At 41.6% G+C, this 19,254-nt stretch overlaps 1 protein-coding gene across 2 annotated transcripts in view; it reads left to right on the top strand.

The window, feature by feature from the left end:
- The first annotated feature begins 1,458 nt into the window (after positions 1-1,458).
- LRP5 (LDL receptor related protein 5) overlaps positions 1,459-19,254 on the top strand; it is a 247,483-nt gene continuing 229,687 nt past the window's right edge. For both annotated transcript variants that reach the window (XM_037899525.2, XM_037899524.2), the window contains exon 1: positions 1,459-1,703. In XM_037899525.2, coding sequence (XP_037755453.1) covers positions 1,613-1,703 — 91 coding nt within the window. In that variant the 5' untranslated portion in view covers positions 1,459-1,612. The remainder of the gene's footprint in view (positions 1,704-19,254) is intronic.

Genomic DNA, 19,254 nt, shown 5'->3' with positions numbered 1-19,254 from the left:
AATTCCCCCAACAGCAATTTGATTTGCTTGATTTTTATACTCTTTTTTTCCTCAAAGGAGTCACATGTCTTAAAAGTGTGCCCAGTGGGTGAGTGGCTACTAATTTTTACCTAATTAATACTTTAGGAGGAGACAGCAGAGTGGTGCCAACTGAACATTACTCCACACTCACTCCCTTATCAATCATTCACTTCAGCCCCTTGCCTGATGTCCTTCAACAGGGTTGAGATGCCCCCATCAGCCCATGCTCCACTCAGGATGTTCTGCACATGTTTGCTTTCAAGTGGACATATTTGCTGACTCAAAGATCAGTATTGATTGTACACACAGCCTGGAGCCAGTTAGTTTCACCTCTGCCATCTGCCTGATGCTAAGAGAAGGATTTTGCTCCCAGAATCCTCTTTTGCAGTTCAGTCATGTCAAGCCATGTTCTCACCATTCATTCAGTATGGCCGCACCAATCTGGCACCATCCCAACAGTCCCTCTTCTACTGGTAAAGTTAAACGGTGCTCTAACATTGTCAGGGTAATGCTAACTACTGTGTTATACAGTTCTGAGGAAACTCTGCTGTGTAAATGGGCTGACAAAACTGAGCAGCTGCTGGTATATGATTTTTTTTTAAATAAACCACAAACTTGGATGCAGAAGAGTTTTATTAGAGTTGTTTAATGTTAACAGTGTTATGGAAGTGACCTGTTATTACATTGTATGTGTAGCACTGAACCATGCAGAGGACCCCTTGCAGCGGTAGGAAGGAATGAGCCAATAGGACTGGAGAAACATCAGTTTTACTAGAGGTTTCAGAGTAGCAGCGGTGTCAGTCTGTATTCGCAAAAAGTTTTACTAGAGCAGCACTTTTAAAGAAGTTGTTGGCTTTTAAAGAAAAATAAGGAGCAAGGAAAAGGAAGAAGAAAATGTCAGAAAGAAAAATCAATGCAGGCATAAAAGGCCTCCAGGGAAGGCTCCAGGCAAAAAGTCAGGACCAATTGCTGTAACCACCTGCAGGAGTGCCTCGGTGCTGGTAAGAGACAGTGATCCCTGACTCCGTGGACACCGGTTCCTGTGCGATGTGCGCGGATGCCTGTGGGATATCCGTGAGGGGGGCACTGTTGCACATGGGGTACCCATGCACCGATGGTCACAGGAGGCCCAGGTGGGGTGCATGGCTGCCCGTGCCCATCTGATGGCCACGTGGGGTGCACCGTTGTGCATGGGCTGCTCACGCAGTGGGGCCCCGTGACCCCCCACGCGGGGTGCCTCAGCAGTGGGGCCTAGGGGATACAATGGTGCTGGCCCCCTCCCGGCGGGGGCGGGGGCACACGGCAGCAGGCGGGCTGGAAGGGGCGCGGGCTGCTGCCCCGCACCGGGCGGGGCGGTCCCTGAGCTGGCGCCCGGCTCCTCCTCGGGCTCGGCGGAGGGAGGATCCCAGCCCCCTCCCTCGGCGGCGGCCGGGCAGAGAGCAGCGAGCGAGCGAGCGCACGGAGGAGGAGGAGGAGGATCCTGGCTCTGGCGAGCGCCTCCCTCCCGCTCCCAGCCGAGCGCAGCGCCCGGAGCATGGAGCCTGCCTGAGACGCTCCGCGGGCTCCGGCGGCTGCTGCTGCGGCGCACAACATGGAGACGGCGGCGGCGGCTGCCCCGCCGCCGCTGCGGCTGCTCCTGCTGGCCGCCGCCGTGCTTCAGTGCCACTTGGGCTCGCTGCGGGGTGAGTGGGGGGCGCGCCCGGCGCCGGGCCCCGCGGGGAGCCGCTGCCTTTTGTTGTTGACTGAGAAACTTCCCAGCTCCCCGGGGCTGCTGCCGCTGGGGGCACGGGGCCGGGGGGCTGGAGAGGTGGGAGCTGCGGAGCGCCTGGGACCGGGGCGCTCGGGGCTGGGGATCCGGCACGGAGGGGGCTGGGAAGGGGGGCAGCCTGCCTCAGGCTGGAGGCGCAGGGCGCCTGGGACAAGGGGAGGAAGGGGTGTGGGAACGGGGATCTTGGGGGGGTGGGTCCTGGGGGGGGGGCGGGGAGGGTGTGTGGCAAGTTGCTGTGTTTTGTGAAGAGTTTGTTTCCCTTCCCAAAAGGAGATAGGGACGGGGAGGGAATCCGAGGGTCCCACGCACGCAGGGGGGAGGAGAGGCGAGGCGCATGTGGAGGGCGATCCTTGCTTTGGAGCGGGGCACGAGGATTGTGTGTCCCCTTTTGGGGGGATAGGTATTAGGTGGACCCTGTGGGGGTCTCCTTTCCTTGCTGGCTAGTGAGTAACCTGGCCGTAGCTCCCTCTGAAAAGTTGTTCCCCCCTCCCCAAGGATCAGCTAAGAGGTGGCTTCAGTAAGCATGTGTATTTTAAGTAGCAAGACAAAAGTTTGTTCTTTTCCCCAATGCTTTGCGGCCTCAGCCAGTGATTTCTCTGGGGTTTGGAGGAGCTGGTGTCGGGTGTCAATCACAGGCGGAATCAAACTTTTGGCAGCGTTGGAGTGGGGGTGGGGGGAAAGGAGAGAAGCTTTCTCCCGCCCCCCCCCCCCCATTTTAAAGTTGAAAAGGAAAAACTTGCTTGACTTGTGAAATGTAACACTTAAGAAAACAGCCTGTTCTGAGCAGATCTAAGGAGAGTAAACCCTGAAGAAACATCCAGCCTTAACTGCAGCCAGCGTTTGTTCCTGTCCCTGAGCATGAAGTCAGTCCATCAGGCACAATTCCATCTCCAATCATTGGGTGCTTTCACTCAGAATCTCCCCATTCCCCCACTGGGTGTGTTTTTAAAATCTCAGTTCTCACTTTGCATTGATCCACTTTTGTTTTGACTGTCCTTATTTTCCCTCCCAATCTTTGCTTTCCCATTTCAGCATTAGGACTTGCAGGGGGCTTTCCCAATTACATTTTATAATCTTCACTCCATTCAGTGCACTAAACAAATGCTTGGCTTTGTGTTCTTACAACCCTGCATGAAGACAGTTGTTTTCTCTCTTTGCAGTACTCTAAGCAGTACTTTGAAGTAACAGTATAATAATATAAAAAATCCCCTCCTCCCAACAGCCATGAAAAAGGGTCTGGGATTTGCTCATCTGCTTTCTTAGTGCATGCTGCTTTAGTTCTGCCTTTGTACCATTGCAGACAGGGACTCCCAATTGCATACAAGAGACATAAGACACAGCCACTGCTGCTTCTTATCTACTTGGATACTTCACCTCAGCACTTAGCAAACTGAGGTTTAATAGTTGCAATTTCCTAGGTAGTTTAGAAAATGTAGCAGTGGCCAAGATTAACAGAACATCACCTCAGGGTCTTTTTTATTAGGCCACCCACTTTTTCAAGCCATCTGAAGTGATCAGAACTGTCATTTAATACAAGAGGTCTGACCAATTTTCTCCAGAGCCATCATTTTCTAATTTTAGTCAGGGCTATCTATTGCTGTACATTAAAAACTATTTGTGCCCTTGTAAACAAGAGATGTCCCTTTCCTCCCAAAACATTGAATCTCTTCATAAACTAGTAAGTCCAGAAAGTCAGTGATGTCTAGAGTTGAATCACTCAGAATTAATTTTTAAAATGCTGCACAAAATGTAAAGAGAGAACTTACTGTGGATTGTTCACTTTTGGACATTTCTCTGTATTTAATGATATTCAGGTTCCCAGTTGACTCTGAATTTAAATGCAGAACTTTAGAAAATCGAGTCCAATCTTCAGTAGTCTTGAATGGGGAAAGATGAGGCTATAAACAAGTCTGGGGTTACCTCCTCAGATTAACTTGTTGACAGTTCATCTTTTAAATAACATATTTCAAAGAGTAAAGAAAATGTAGCGTTCACTTGTGAAGTTTTCTGAAAAGAGCATTTATAAGACGTTCCTGAATCAAAACTAATCACCTCTTCTTTCAGTTTTGAGACTAGAAATGATTGTATATATCAAGATGTTTCTATAGAGACTATGGGACATGCAAAAGCCTTTTGTCCAAATGCACTTGTGGTTGGTTTTTTTTTTTTTAAATTAGCTAATGGGGCTTAGTTCTGAATCCTAATTACACTACTTCTATTTTCTGACTAACATTTGGTGTTACTGTAGATTGAATTGAATGGGACTTCTGAAGACAGCTCACCTGTCACTTTTTTCTTTTTATAAAAGTATGAGCAAGCTTCCTCAACTATATGTTATCTTCTGTTTTATGGCTGGTATACACTATGTAAACATACTAGAAATGTCTGAAACATGTAACATACTCCATATTACTACCGCCAAACACTATTCATATTGTCCGAATTATATTTCAGTTCCCAAGATCAAAGGATATTTTTCAAAGTTTGAGATAAACTGGTCATAAACACTTTTATAAAGAAGCTTATGTTTTAAGCTTCCATTCCTTGAGATCCCTGATTCTGTAAACAACACGTGTAACTTTAAGCGGGTGAGTAATCCAATTGACTTCAGTAGAACTACCTGCTTAAATCACTTAAATGGAAATACTCATTTGCTTAAAGTTAAGCAGATGCATAACTGTTTCCAGGATTGGGGACTTAATTTTATTTTTTCCTATAAAGTTTTAGCAAAAGTTTAAAGTATTATGATTTCAATCTACAAAGACAAAATAGTTTTGCTACTAAGTAAAGTTCTTGCTCCGAACATGAAAAAGTCAAGGTTTGTTATTTTAAAGTTTAAATATAAGGATAAAGCTGCATGAGGCATGAATTGATGGTTGTTATATAGACTGTGAATGAGGTAGACAAAACAAATAATAATGAAATGTTGCAGTTGGACACTTCCTTGAAAGGAGACATTTTTCTTGCATGTTTAGCAACAGGAATTTTCAGGTGAGGAGATATTAACCTGTCTTGTATTCTTCTTGTCTGTAAATATTTGATGGCGAAGACCTTTAAAGATGTCTTACTCTTGTACTTTGTGTTGCCCTGTGGAATTTGTATGTGTCATTTGATTTTTTAATTATTTTTTTAAAATCAGAAAGTAGTTGGAATCGTGCTTAGTTGTGATTATTTGCTTAAACTCCAGTAGCAAAGAAGTAAAAACCATGAGTTCACAAAAGTCTGTGGGTAACAATTGTATGCAACATTCTAGCATATTTTCCCAAAGTTATGAATACATATTAGTTTTAAAGCTTTTTTTTCTTTTTAGGGCTATGAACAGTTCCTTGTTACTAAGAGAGATGAGTTTTTATAGAGAGAGAGAGAGAGAAAGAGGAGGAGAGGTTCTTGTTACCAAAGAAGAGATTACATACATCTGAGAGCATACTTAACTGATATGTTATGGGAAACAAAAAGATACATTTGGAAGTATACTTAACATGGTCATTAGATAGTATGTGTATTGCCAGTTACAGCATAAAACTAATTAAGCACAGATATTCCAGCCAGATTGTGACAGAAGTTGAGTTGGTAAAGGAAAATTTGGGGAGAGGCAGGTTATGTGGGAATCTTCATCTGAGTTTCAGTGCAGTTTAAGTGTATATCTGTTCTACCAGTCTGCCTTCGTAGATGCTTCAGTACCGTACATGTGATATAAAAGGGCTGTTGCTAAATGCATAAGGAAGAAAATATTTAGACTTAACTATAAAGTTTGTCATTCTGATATTTTAAGAGCACTCTAACGTTTTTCTGCAGACAAAGGATAACGACTTTAATTGTCCATCCTTTAAAAAGTTTAATTTAGGCATCGGTTTGAAGAATGACTTCATCTGTTAGTTCTGGATGCTTTAAAATTACTCAACATGAATCTGTACATAGTGCATAAATCTATGAGACACATTACGCCAGTACTTCAGAACAGTGGGAATGTATTAGGTCAATGTCCTAGCATGAATTTCACCACTGCAGCTTGCTGTATTGAACCACTTTCTCAGCTGCTTTAGCTCTTATCTGCGTAGACAGTTGATGCACATTCAGACCATATTAGTTAATAAATCAAGGTTTTAATTTTAAACAAACTGTAGATTTGTATTAACTGTAGAATATGAATGCCTTATATCTTCTTATCATAAAGTTCAAAGCAATTTTGTGACAAATGCAGCAAATTGGGTGTTTTTTAAAAACTCTGTGCTCCTGGTTATTAGCACTTGTTGTAAACGTATATTAATGTTTTACAATGCTAAAGTGAAAAATACCCATCTGTGTGTATTTGGCTTATAAATTAGGTATGCATCATTTTTTAGTTTTGCTTCTCATTAAAATGTAGTCAACAGTGTAGACTGAGAGTAGGGTAAGCTGTCCACTCTCTCTCAAAGCAGAAATGAAATGAAAGAAGGTCCAGAATTTGTAGTGTGTAGAAATAGTTCTAATGAGAACAATATTTTATTTTTAAAGCTTCATGTTAGATTCATGTCTTATTACACAGCATCACTTGAAAATGACCTGCAACTACACAGGAGAGAATGTTGAATTAATTCTTAATTTATTTTGAGAAGTCTACTCATTGAATAGCACTTCTCATAATACAGAGCAAGAAAATTACCTCTCACAATTTCTCCTTGTGTCTTTGGCCTTAGAGCTATTAAACATGCAAAATCTTTTACTTCTGCAGGTGCAGAATTTCTCATGGAAGGTGTTAAGGCTGAGAAAACATAAAGCTAAAAACAGTTCAAAGAAACACAGTTGTTATTGTGCACTGTAGATCTGTGTGTGATTTCACTGGGAGTTTCACCTAAAGAATGCAGGTAGAGTACAACTCCTCATTTGTACCAGAGGCCATCAGAAATGCAGTTGCATTCAACAGAAAATGGGGGTACTATTGTGCTTAGAGAGTCAAGGTGCATAGTTGATTTTCCTTTCTGACTTGGAAGTGCTGTATTACTTTCAAGCAAAATGTGTCCAGAAACACACTAATTATTTGTTCACTTTATATATTGGCTGGGGATGTTGAATGGCCAGAGCCACAAGGTAATTGGTCCTTTTGGATGTGACAGATATGTACACTTTCCTGACAGATTCCACAGCTGGGACTTCATAACTGGAAAAACACTTCTGGACATCCCTACATCTGTTTTGTAAGACTGGGGAAAGCTAGGGGTCAAGGCAAAGGATAATAAAAGTAGCTTTTGGGGTGCAGGGATGGCGAGAGACAGCTGGGGTAAGGGGGAGTAGAAAAAAGAACAGTTGCAAATTGCCCTCTAGCTCCTGCTGTTGGGCCACAAAAAGTTGTTTCAGGAACTTTAAAGATGGGGTGCTTGGGGGTGAGGTCAGGGAAAAAGGGAACTTTAAAGATGGGGTGCTTGGGGGTGAGGTCAGGGAAAAAGGGAACTTTAAAGATGGGGTGCTTGGGGGTGAGGTCAGGGAAAAAGGGAACTTTAAAGATGGGGTGCTTGCGGGTGGGGTCGGGGAAAAAGTTGTTAAGGGTTCTAACTTCTTGCTACTATTTTTCTGTTTGTGTGTTCTCCCTTTGCTAGCTGCTACGTTGCATAGACGTGGCCAGTGTGCACAGTCACACCAGTTTAACTAAAGATGTGATTTTAAATTGATTTAGTTAAACCCCAGTGTGCCTTTTGTGGGTTTTCTTAAATCAGTTTTAAACTTGATTGATAGCAGTTTAGCTTTCCCCCTCTAAATGTGGTGAAACTGTTATAACTAGTTTTAAACCAATATATACCTGTCCACACAGGCTCGTTGTGGAAGAACACATTGTATAAGCATCTACAAAATTGCGTTTAATTAAAATGAAATAGTAAGAGGGCAGATTACACCAACAATTAGCCCCAACAGCGGTTGCAGTGTGGAAGAACCACTGTTTTATCAACTAACTGGGGATGAAGGTGTTCACCACGTCAAAAAGTTGATAAAATTATGACTTCACAAAATAACTGTGGGTACGGTGCATAAGTTGCAGTGTGGTGCACTGCATTGCTTATTTCTTGTCCGTCAAACCTCTGCAGAAGGAAAGGAGTACTTGTGGCACCTTAGAGACTAACCAATTTATTTGGGCATAAGCTTTCATGAGCTACAGCTCACTTCATCGGATGCTGTAGCTCACGAAAGCTTATGCTCAAATAAATTGCTTAGTCTCTAAGGTGCCACAAGTACTCCTTTTCTTTTTGCGAATACAGACTAACACGGCTGTTACTCTGAAACCTCTGCAAAAGGTTTTCCAATGCAATGAAGGCTTCAGAAAGTGAAAGGATGTGACTTTTTTTTCTTCATCGGCATCCTTTTGTTATGTGATTTCCCCCCCCCGTTTGGTTGAATAACTGATTGTAATATTGGTGTTCATAAAATCAGGGTTGTACTGTAGTAGAGTTAGCGGTGTATTTGTCAGATGGTTGAATGCCCCAGAAGCGTGCACCTATAACTACTAATGTACACACTGCTGTGGCTTAATGTTATAACAGCAGTTACTGAATAATACTGTTACTGAATAATACTTGACACTTAAAATTTCCGAAGTGCTGTATAAATATTAACTAATCCTAAGTACCCTTGTGAGATAAGGTTATTATCTTCCTCTTACAGGTAGGGCAACTCAGGAGGACAGCTTAAGTGACTCACCTAAAGCTATAGAGGCTGTCTGTCGGTATGTCTACATGGGAGCTGGAAAGGTGTAAATTCCGACTTGAGGAGTCATAATTGCACTAGCTCTGACCTTTTGGATAGCTCACTAAAAATAGAAGTGTAGCTGCAGTGGTGGGAAGGCCTACCTGCCCCAAGTAAGTACCCAGGGTCTTGGACAGGATTGTCCTTGGGGCAGCTAGTCTTTCCCACAGCTTGCGCTGTTGTGGCAGCTATACTTCTGCTTTATTGTGCTAGGTTTTTGAGTGCTTGTGCGGGAACCAGGAATGTCTCATCAAGCTGGAATTTACACTTCCAGCTCCTGTGTAGACATACCCTGTGTTAAGAGCCAGAGTTAGAATTTGGGAGTGCCTTCTCTCCTGCTCCGGCTACTAGCCCATGCAGCTTTGCTAGATTAGTCAGCTGCTATATGAAAATACTGTGTGAAAAGAATATTGTTGCAAGCCTATCTTGAAAACTCAAAATAGTATTTATTTTGGGGTGGGCGTGGCTAGTATTTTAAATTCTAAGTTGCATATCTGTTGCGAAAACCTGAAGATTAAAATAACATTTTACTTTATGCAATAACAGAAAGTAGGGAAAGTATTCTGATAAAATGGGAGTAACTTTCAGATCTACCCAGAGGGAAATACCGTAGGCACTGTCATACAAAAAGTATTTTGCTACTAATTTTGGGGCTCCATTTCAGTGAAAGTTTTGCCTTGGTAAGGCGTTTAGAATTGGGCTGTTTGGTGGTGTTTTAGAGTTTCACAGCATTTCATGCTGATGATTCCATGTTTTTCTTTTTTTTCCTCCTATAAAGTTATTCATAGATATAAACTGATTTAAATTACACAATATTACTGCAGTTAAAATAAGTGGATATTAACTTGAATACATCACTTACCTGCACTTTTGAAAGTACTTGATTGACATGATAGTAATGGTGTTACAGTAATGCTAAGGGGATTTTTGAATCTGAGCCTACGAAAGCAGAGAGAGATTTGGAGTTAAAGGATGGGTGTAATTGAAGACAGAACTTTGGCCCATGGTTTCCTTTTCTCCTGGTTGTAACTTGTTACACTTAGGATTTGAAAAAGTCTGAGGCAGTGTAATGTTGTGTCCAATACACATTTACAAACCTATGGACAGTGGGGAAATGCTGAGGACAGAATGGAAGCACTAACTGCACTTCCTGGCTTTTGTGGGTTGGTCAGGCAGTTAACATTAGTATAACACAATTTTTTACATATCCATTTATTTCCTTGTCTTCTGTGTCAATACTAGTTTAAACCGAAGCAAAAGAAACAGGGGTGGGGTGGGAAGACAAATCTCCATGGAAATGTACAGTGGATTATAATCTATAATCAGTGGATTATTGACCTGGTTTCCGAGCTTTTATGGAATATCATGTCAACAAATGTTCTTGTACGTTAAACAGTACTATCTAGAATCTGTTTTGTGTGCTAATTACATCTAGCAATAATTCTGTATGCTTTCGAAAACTCAGTATTTTGTTTGGTTTTAAAATACAGAAATGTATTTACCTGCAAATTTTTTTTTAAATAAAAGATATTGGAGTTTTATATGAACACACTGGCACTTCTCTAAATTAAAAGTGACCAAATCTATCTGAAAACATACTCTTTTTCTCTTAAAAAGACATGTTTGGTCACCTCAAGTAACACATCCTAGTGAGAATTAGGCTGTTCTGAATTAGCTGCCACGTGTTACACTCCCCACCTTCCATTTTGCTGATTATTCTTGAATAAAGATCTAGGCTTTGTCTGACTGTGAGTCATAAAATACATCTTGGGTTAACCCAACCCTGTGAGCGATAGTGTTCTGAAGTAGCTGATACATGCCACTTTCTAACCTAAAGCTTTATATCTGCACAAAATGCTGCCACCCTTGCCCCACTTCCATTTTGCAAATGCTCCTGGAATAAAGAACTGGGTTTCATGTGGTGTAAATGACAAAATACTTCTGAGGTCACCCCACGTGACGTGCCCCTGCAAATGTTAGCCCTCTCTGAAGTAGCTGACATGCATTGCTCCCTGGCTCTAAGTTTTGTTTCTTTGCAGTATGCACACTCACACTTTCCATTTTGCAGACCCTCCAGTAAGCAATCGACTGTCAATGACAAAATACTTTCTGGGTCTTTTCAAATGATACATCTACACAATCATTTGACCATTCTGAAAATTCCTGTGTATGCCACTCCTTGATCCAGAGCTTCATTTCTATGCACAGCACTGGCCTGTCATGCAGTGCCTCTCCATCACCTCCTTTTTTTCAATAAGGAGCTAGAGTTTCAATCGACATAAGTGAAAAGGTGTCCTTTGGGTCACCCCTCCTGGCCTGTCCACACAGAAGTTGGACTGTTCCAAAGAGACTTGGACATAACACTTCTGACCCAAATCTTTGTTTCTGTGCCTGGACTGCGTCATTCCACTCCCCTTTCCATTTTGAAAATGATGCTTGAATAAGCAACGTCATTTAACCTGATGTGTAAATGATGTCTCTGGTTACTTCACCTGAAACGTCTGTGGGACCATTAAACTGTTCAGAGCTTCAAACTCTGCAAATGTTGCATGGCGCTGGCCAGAGTGAATCCTCAGTTCAGGGAGAGGCTTGTTTTGGGGTCTTCCGGCTGATCCAGTGGTTGTGCAGATGTCATTTGAGGAAAAGTAGTTTGCCATTTATAGTCAGTCATTTCCTTATTCAAGGAGTATGTCCATTGTGGAAAGTGCTGGTGGTGTGATATGTGGTGGCATTTTGTGCAGGTATAAAGCTTTGGGTCAGGGAATGACGTGTGCCAGCTGCGAAGCAGTCTGATGATCATAGGGATGTGTCATTTGGGGTTACCTCAGGCATTTTATCTCTTATGTATCCACACATCTCAGCTCTTAATTCAAATTAAGAGAAGAGGCAGCTGCAACATATGGGATTGGAGGCTTGTTTGCATCTCAGAAAAGCATATTCTTAAAACCATGAATATATATTTTTATAAAATTCTATCTCAACTTATTTGGGTGAAATTAAAAAAGAAAATTAATTTGGCCTTTGAGTAGGAAACTGAGAATATGGAACCAACTTCAGCCTTGTACTTTTTGACAGAGTTGTTAACTCATGATAAGAGTGGAAGGTTATAACCCGAATACAGCTGACCTGTAATTCTGACACAGGGGACTGCATGCATTGCATACTTAATATTTTTCTTAGCTGCTGTAGGTTAATACAAAATCAGAATGTTGTTTTGCCTAACTTTTGTAGCTGCTGAATTGGAAAACGCTGATCTTTTATTTGCTAGAAGGTAAAATTTTTGTCCATTGTATTATAAACCATTCAGTATCATATGTATATTCAGTCACAATAATATTTGTAAAATGGATATTTAAAGTAGCTTCTGAAGCGTCAATTTAAGGAATATTTTTAGGTGTAATATACCTCTCAACTGCACCTCATTTCAAGGCATGTCACTAATTTTAGGCCCAAAGTTAGCTATGTTCTACACAAAATTGATGTCCCTTCATTTTAATTGTTGAAAATGATCTACTCAGAAATAATCATGAAACTGAGGTTAGACAGAAATCTGCACTACAGGAATTAATGCCCCAGCATTTTAACATTCCAGCAGGAATAATTATTGTTCCTCGTTTTGGGGTTTTGTCACACATTGCATCCCGCATTTGGGCATTGGCTGCCTGAGGCATAATGTATTAAACAGAGTGGGAAATGGATTAGTTTTGGAAATCTGTATTGATAACTTATCTGAACATCTGGTGTGAATGTGCAGGGATGGCCGATTAAACTGCAATTTTGGCATTCTTGTTCCCAAATGAGAGTGAAGATGCTAAAAATGCCCCTGAGTAGAATTTTCATTTCTGAGGTCTGTATAGCTGTAGATGATATAAAGCCTTGTACATTGTATGCAGATGACTAGTTGGGTAAAAGACCTCTCTAGCCATGGTGAAGTTTTGGGTGTCTGGGTTTTAACAGCTACTTTTTACAGTCTGGATATAGTTAAGAATATTGCTTCCCCAGGTCCAAAACTTAACTTGCAGGTGTTCAAGTGACAGAATGTGTACTTTCAGAAATAGTTAAATCAACAGCTGGACATACTTAGCTGAGCTACACATAGGGAGTTTTAGGTAGGGTTGGGAAAATAAAAGAAAAACTAGTGAAACCTTAATACATTGTACTTTAATCATTTGCAAGTCTCCCTCCTTTCCCCCTTCCAAAATTCACTGAGCCTGGATTTTCATTTCATCCAGTCTAAAAATTTTAGGTCTGTTGCTCCCTCTGGGAGTCAGAAAACCCCACTACACTAGGTGGCAGCTCCTGCTTTGGAATCTGCTAACAGGAGAGCCTTCTCTGTGTGACTTTTTGAAAGCTGTATTTCCAACTGGAAAATGTAGTAGATCTGGCCATTGTTTTAGCTGGGTGTGAAGAATGAAAACCCCTATTCCCCCCAGCAGGTGTGGGTTTTTAAATTGATTTCATTTGACTGTATTGCCTTCCTGTGTTTTGGTTTCTATGAACATTCTAGCAAATGGTATTACTGGCAGAAATGTGCAAATAACAGCAAGATTTAAGTAAACACAGGAGAATACTTGCAGCAGGCAAATTTTTGAATTTGTGATTTGTAAGTATTATCCTCTTCCGGTCAGGGAACAGAAATATGCTATATGTTTCATGCAAAACTAACCCATACCACTTGAATTGTATATACAGAATTCTTGCTGCTGGTAAGCTCATGAACAATCTGTAACCCCTGACTTGTTTGTAGAAATTATTTGACAATTTCTATGAACAATTAATACATTCAGGAAAATTGCTGTTCGTTCATGGGCAACTTGTGGCCCAAAAGACTAAATATGTCGAATGTTTTCATTCTGAAATATTTTTCTAGCTCTAATAATTTCCATTGATCATTATTACCAAATCAACCTTTGCAACTAAAAAATGAAACACGCAAGTGGGAAATTTTTCAAAGGGCAGAGAGTTGGGCACCTAACTGCAATTTGTGCCTTTCTTCCTCCTCCTCCTCCCAACATGCTGTTTTAGAAAAAATAGCTGCTTTGGGGTGACCTTTTCCCTCTTGCAGTGAAACAAATCCAGAATGGTGATTGCGAAACTGATGTGGCAGCTGCCGGCTAATACTTGCATCATTCTGGTGTTTGCAAATTTCAGTGTTTTGATAAGTTTTGCAGTCATTTTGTGCAAACTGGAGGGGTTCTATATAAGCCAGCGGAATGGGAAATGCCTGGCTTTTACTTAAAAAGACTGATCATTACTCAGAGCTAAAATGTTCTACCAGACCACTTTATTCCCTATGGTAGATACATTTGTGCCTAGCAGTGCTGTAAATGAGCTGACATAGGCAGGAACAAAATTTCCTTAATGTGTTGGACTTGATCTTAAACTGGCTGGATTAGACTCAGTTGGATAAAATAGGGGGAGGAGATGCTTTTTGGAAGGGGACTGCTAGTACCTGTGTACCCTCAACTTGAGGCCTTTTGTCAACTAGTTTCTCCCACTTCAAGGTTTTGTTCTGTTGTGTGGTGTCTGACTTGGGAGGAGAGGAGGTTGTTCAAAGCACAATTTTTGGCCAGCATTCCAACCCTGCCCTTAGTCCTCAACTCATAATCCTTAAGAAAGGCAGTATTGCCTACTGTATAGAGTGCTGGACTGGAGCTTGGGAGATATTAGTTCTGTTTCTAGCTCTGCCACTGGTCTACTGGATGATGTTGGGCAGGTGGTTTCTCCATCTGTAAAATGGGATGATATTTAAATGATACTCCTGAAAAGTACTTTGAGATCTGCTAATGAAAAGCACTATATAGGAACTAAATATTATTAATCTCTCATTACAAAATACACACAAAATTGGGAAGTCTTCTGACAAGACGTGCGTATCATGACTGTGCATTGCTTTGCTTTCATGTTGCAGCCCTTCTGTTTTGTTAGAAATAAGTGAAGTTGCAGGCAAAGAGTTGTAAGAAAGGTTTGAGACTGCAGAGAGGCCTGTGCTTTTCTGGTAGCAGCCTGTCCCAGTTTCCATGCTTGAGCTTCTGGTTTTACACCACACTAGGTCCCTCCTGGAACCTGGTCCTTTTTTTCCAGATCCACTCGTTACGCTACATCTTCCTCTTAACTTGTCAGTATTTTTGTTAGTTTGTAAGCAATTCAGGGCAGGGAACTTGACACGTTGCGTATCTGAAGAGCTAACCATGCCAATGGCACAATTATGTATGTGCACATTCAGACAGAATGGTCAAGGTGATCAGTCTTGGGAACTTGTTGGGTAACTTCTGCTCCTTATTTTGAAGGGAGGAATATTGGCCAGAAAAGCCACCTTCCCATCTGTAGCTGGTGTCCTTCCCTCTTGTGTGCAGACCTAATAATGACATTCACACCTTTTCGCCTCTAGTTCAGATTATGGGTAATGAGCTCTACTTGGACTATGCATGAAGACCATTCTGGAGCTCCAGCTAATGAGCAATATAGTGGGACCTGCTTTTTATTCAATGTGGGCAGATAAGAGCATGTTACACCCTTGATCTGTGCTCTGAATTAGCTCTCACTTCACTTTTTGGTGCAGCTGAAGGTCTTGGTCATTATCCATAAAGCTTTAAATGGTGTATATTTCAATTACTTTGGGGATTTCTACATTCTACCCCCACTACATCCTGCTGTGGCAATTGGTGTTGATGGGAATACTTTGGTCATTGGTCCCCAGGGTGGAACTCATAGCATCTGGGGGTAGAGCACTTCTGGTGCTGGGGTCCTCGGTGGGAGAGTTCACTCAGCCAGAGTCTTGCCATTCCTAGGGAATGATGCAAGCCACTCCTTGTTTTCTCCTAGCAATGAATGTTGGAATCTCTGTAACCGTTGGTCTCTCACCTGGTTATTACTTGAGGCTGATTTTTTTGAGGAAGTTTCAGTGGGTGATGAGTGAGGATGTGGAGGATTGTTTCCTATTTTAAGAACTGTGGAGCAGGAGTAACACTGTGTGTGACCCCAGGAATAACACAACCTATTTAGTCCCCCAAGTTATTCCGGTTCCTGATCATGCAGTCCCTACGTACAGCAATTTTTCATTAGTTTCAATAGCAGGTGCATGTGTGTAAATGCTGCAGGGCTAATCCAGAATGTATTTGATAGATTTAGGTAAGGATTGTGCCATTCCTTTGCACTTGCCTGAATACGCAAACCAGGTAGGATCAATGTCATCTGGGTACATAAAGGAATTTGTTTCTTTCTAAAGCAAGTAGCTAGAGGGTATCTTGACTTTTTTTTAACAGGTTCTTTTGTCATCTATTTAGTAACACCTTGTGGTTTAGAAGTCAACTTTGGTAGCGGATTAAGTTAAATCAGAAAAAAGCACTCTTCTTCTGGAATAAATTACCATATGGGAAACTATAGTTTATTCTCGTCATTTCCCATGTAAACCATCTCTAAAGCTAACAAGCATACTGTAGGCGTTTGTGCACTGTATAATAGATTTATTTTGAAGAGTTTGGTCTATTCTGCTGTTCATGGTGGGTTCTAAATTGGTTCACTATTGCTAGTTATTCAGACCAGTGCATCTGCTGAGATCAGCGAAGGAGTTCTTGGTGCAAACACCTACCTGCGCGCTCTTGAAGCTGAGGATCAGATGTTTTTGGTGAAATGTGCCTGCTTTTGACCTTTGACAATCCGCAGATGCCCAAAGTAACTGACCTTCAGAGTACGTGACAAGATGTATCTCTTAGGCCAAGCGGCTGTTTGACTATGGGCCATTGCTTGCCTTTAGCACATAAATACTATGGTCGTTGAGTCAGTAGTTATTACCTTAAGTAGATGAAGGGGATGTTCTATGCTGCCTGTCGTGGTTAGTTTAAATAATTTTGCTTGGTTTTGAATTGGAGACCAGATGCTGCAGAGATAGGTGCATTAAAAGCAATGAACTAACATGTGTGAGTTTAAATGATGGTTTAACCACTGTTTACATTGTAGGCAATCTGCTTGTACAACCGTACTCCAGCTATTTGTTTATGTATGTGACAAATTGAGAGAGGGGTTGAAATAGCATCTTGCCCTCCAATGAATACCAGCATGGTATTTGATTTTGGGTCACTTCTGCTGACTGTGAGATTATTGCTCCTTGGGTAAGCCATCATATCTGCAGAACCTCATTGATTCAGTAAAGCCTTATAACAATTGGGAGACCATGAACTACTACTAATGAAAAGCCTGTGCGTGTTTACTTGAGTCTTAGGCAGCAAAGGGCACATGTGGAGGCTGACAGGCTAAAACTATGATCTGCCAGCTGCTGTGTTCTGGATTACAACTGCATATACCCAAAGCATTGTCTCCACTTTGTAGGGTTGCTCCTTTATTGAGAGGTACGAGTAGAATGCTGAATTTTACAAGAATCCTCCCACGTGGTGTAGGAAGCAGAATTTTGTAATTTTAAATGCACAGCTTGCACGCAAGAATATAGCAGTCACAGGTGGGTGGAGGGAAGCATGTGCACACAGCTATGATTGCAGAATGGAACTTAGCACTAGTTGTTCTTGTAAGGGCTGAACCCATTGTTGTTTATCCTAAGAAATGATCACATTTTTTTAAAACCTCTGATCAGCAGGACACTGGGAACAGGTCCCTGTGAGTGTTCAGATAGGTCACATTTTCTTACCACATTTGACAATGTCTCTTTCAATACAGGGTTTAATTTTTGAGGACTCTGGGTTTAGTCTCAATCACTGTGGCTCTTTTAGAGGGTCAAAATGGGTGGCAAAAGTGGTTAGCTTTGTTTAGTGCACCTTTTCCCTTTTTCTCTGAGTAATCAGAGGGAGGTGAGATTGAAAAATCTGCTAGTTCTTTACCATATTTGTTCTCAACGGTGTCTTATGTAAGTGGCCAAACCCAGGTGCTTTTTCCTTACCTTATTTGGAAAGCACGTTTAAAGCAGAGAGTATAGGCTTATTCAAAGCTCCCTCAGAAATAGTACCAGTTGCTAGTGGGGTTCTTTTAGCTGGAGAGCCCCGAAACATTTAAAGATACAGTGTAGACTGTTGTAAATAGAAATCTGTTACCTTTTCCTTCCCTCCTAGGTTCAGTTACTTTGAATATTGTGATGGAAATACATTCAGAAATTATTATTTTTTTGACCTGTAACCTCCTTTCTGCCTTTTGGAGTGAAGTTACACTGAGTTCTGTGAAGTACCTTTACCATTAGTGATGCTTTTAAAGTGTTATTCCCAGTATCTGAAACTATAGAAACAGTTCTCCAGAGAAATTTTGAAAATTCTTATGAAAAGAATGAGTTTCTTGGTCTCAAAATGAGAAGACTATGAAATTTTTCTGTTACTAAAACAGAACACATCTCTTTACTGAAAGAAGAAAAGGAAGACTTGTGGCACCTTAAAGACCAACACATTTATTTGAGCATAAGCTTTGGTGAGCTACAGCTCACTCTAGCAAAGAGAAAGCATTTGAACTGCAAACAAAATTAAAAAACAAAACAAAACAGCTGTAACTCCAGATTATCAGTAGTTTACAGTTGGATTTTAATAAATTAGAATTGATTTTCTTCTCCAAAGGCTGACTTTATTATTGTTGTTGTTTAAATTAAAACCAAACAATGGATTTTGGTTCATCAGCCAGTTATAGACACTCTCATTAATGATTAAACCGGCAGCTGATCATTTTAGGCAATTAGATTATTGTTACACTTATAGCAGTGTTGTTCAGCAGGTTCACAAGTGCAAGGGTATGCCTGTGCCCCAGTAAAACACGTGTAGCTGGCCTGTGTCAGCTGACTCAGGCTGCAGAGCTAAAAATTGCAGAGTATTAGTTATGGCTCAGGCTGGAGTTCAACCTCTGAGACCCTCCCCTCTCATGGGCTGGGGCTGGATTCCGAGTGTGAACGTCTACACAGTAATTTTATAGTGGCGCAGCCTGAGCCCCGCAAGCGGGAGTGAGCTGACACGGGCCTGCCATGGGTGTTTTGTTGCAGTGTAGACATACCCTAAGAGTCTTGAAATCTGCTGGGCAATTTTTTGGGGCTAACATATTATTTACCAATAAATGCTGTTTCAGTGGACCAAAACTATTAGTAAATTCGACACACATTTGCCAAATAGTTTCTGACTACTTCCTCCTCTTCCCCCACTCCCCCAAAAAAGTTGGGCTAGATGGACAAGGAATTATAGGTGTCATTCACAAAACAGCTGGTGGCAGTAACATCCTTAAACCCAATTGCTCACTCACCTGGGAAGGGGGAGATCTAGGTTCAAGTGCCAGGTTCAAATCCTCACTCTGGAGCAGGGTCTCCCCCCTTCCCAGGTGAGTGCCCTGACCACTAAGCTATTGGGTATTTGGGGATGAATCTCTCTTGGTGAGGATGTTCCGTGCTATATAAATAAATAAATAATCATTGGAGCAAGGACTGAACTTGGGTTTTCCACATCCCAGCTAAGCTCCCTAACCACCAAGCCACAGTCTAATTCTCACACTGTCTCATGCCTGATGACTTTTCAAGTATTTTATACAGAGTGGAAGAGCTTCACAAGAGAGACTGCGAGAGACGCACTCAGAATACTCAGTCGCCTGATGGTTAGGGCGCTCACTTGGGAGAGGAAAAGCCTGCGTTCAAGTCATTGATCCAGAATGAAGATTCAGACCTGGGATGCCCGCATTCTAGATGAGTCTTAGCCACTGGGCTATAAGATATAAAGCAGGGGGAATCAATTATTTTTTTTTGTCAAGGTATAGTCAAGGTCCAGACCCCAGAGAAAATAATAAAA

This window comes from Chelonia mydas, chromosome 6 (genome assembly GCF_015237465.2).
Source record: "Chelonia mydas isolate rCheMyd1 chromosome 6, rCheMyd1.pri.v2, whole genome shotgun sequence".
Lineage (NCBI taxonomy): Eukaryota > Metazoa > Chordata > Testudines > Cheloniidae > Chelonia > Chelonia mydas.
This window is presented reverse-complemented; position numbering and strand designations above follow the sequence as displayed.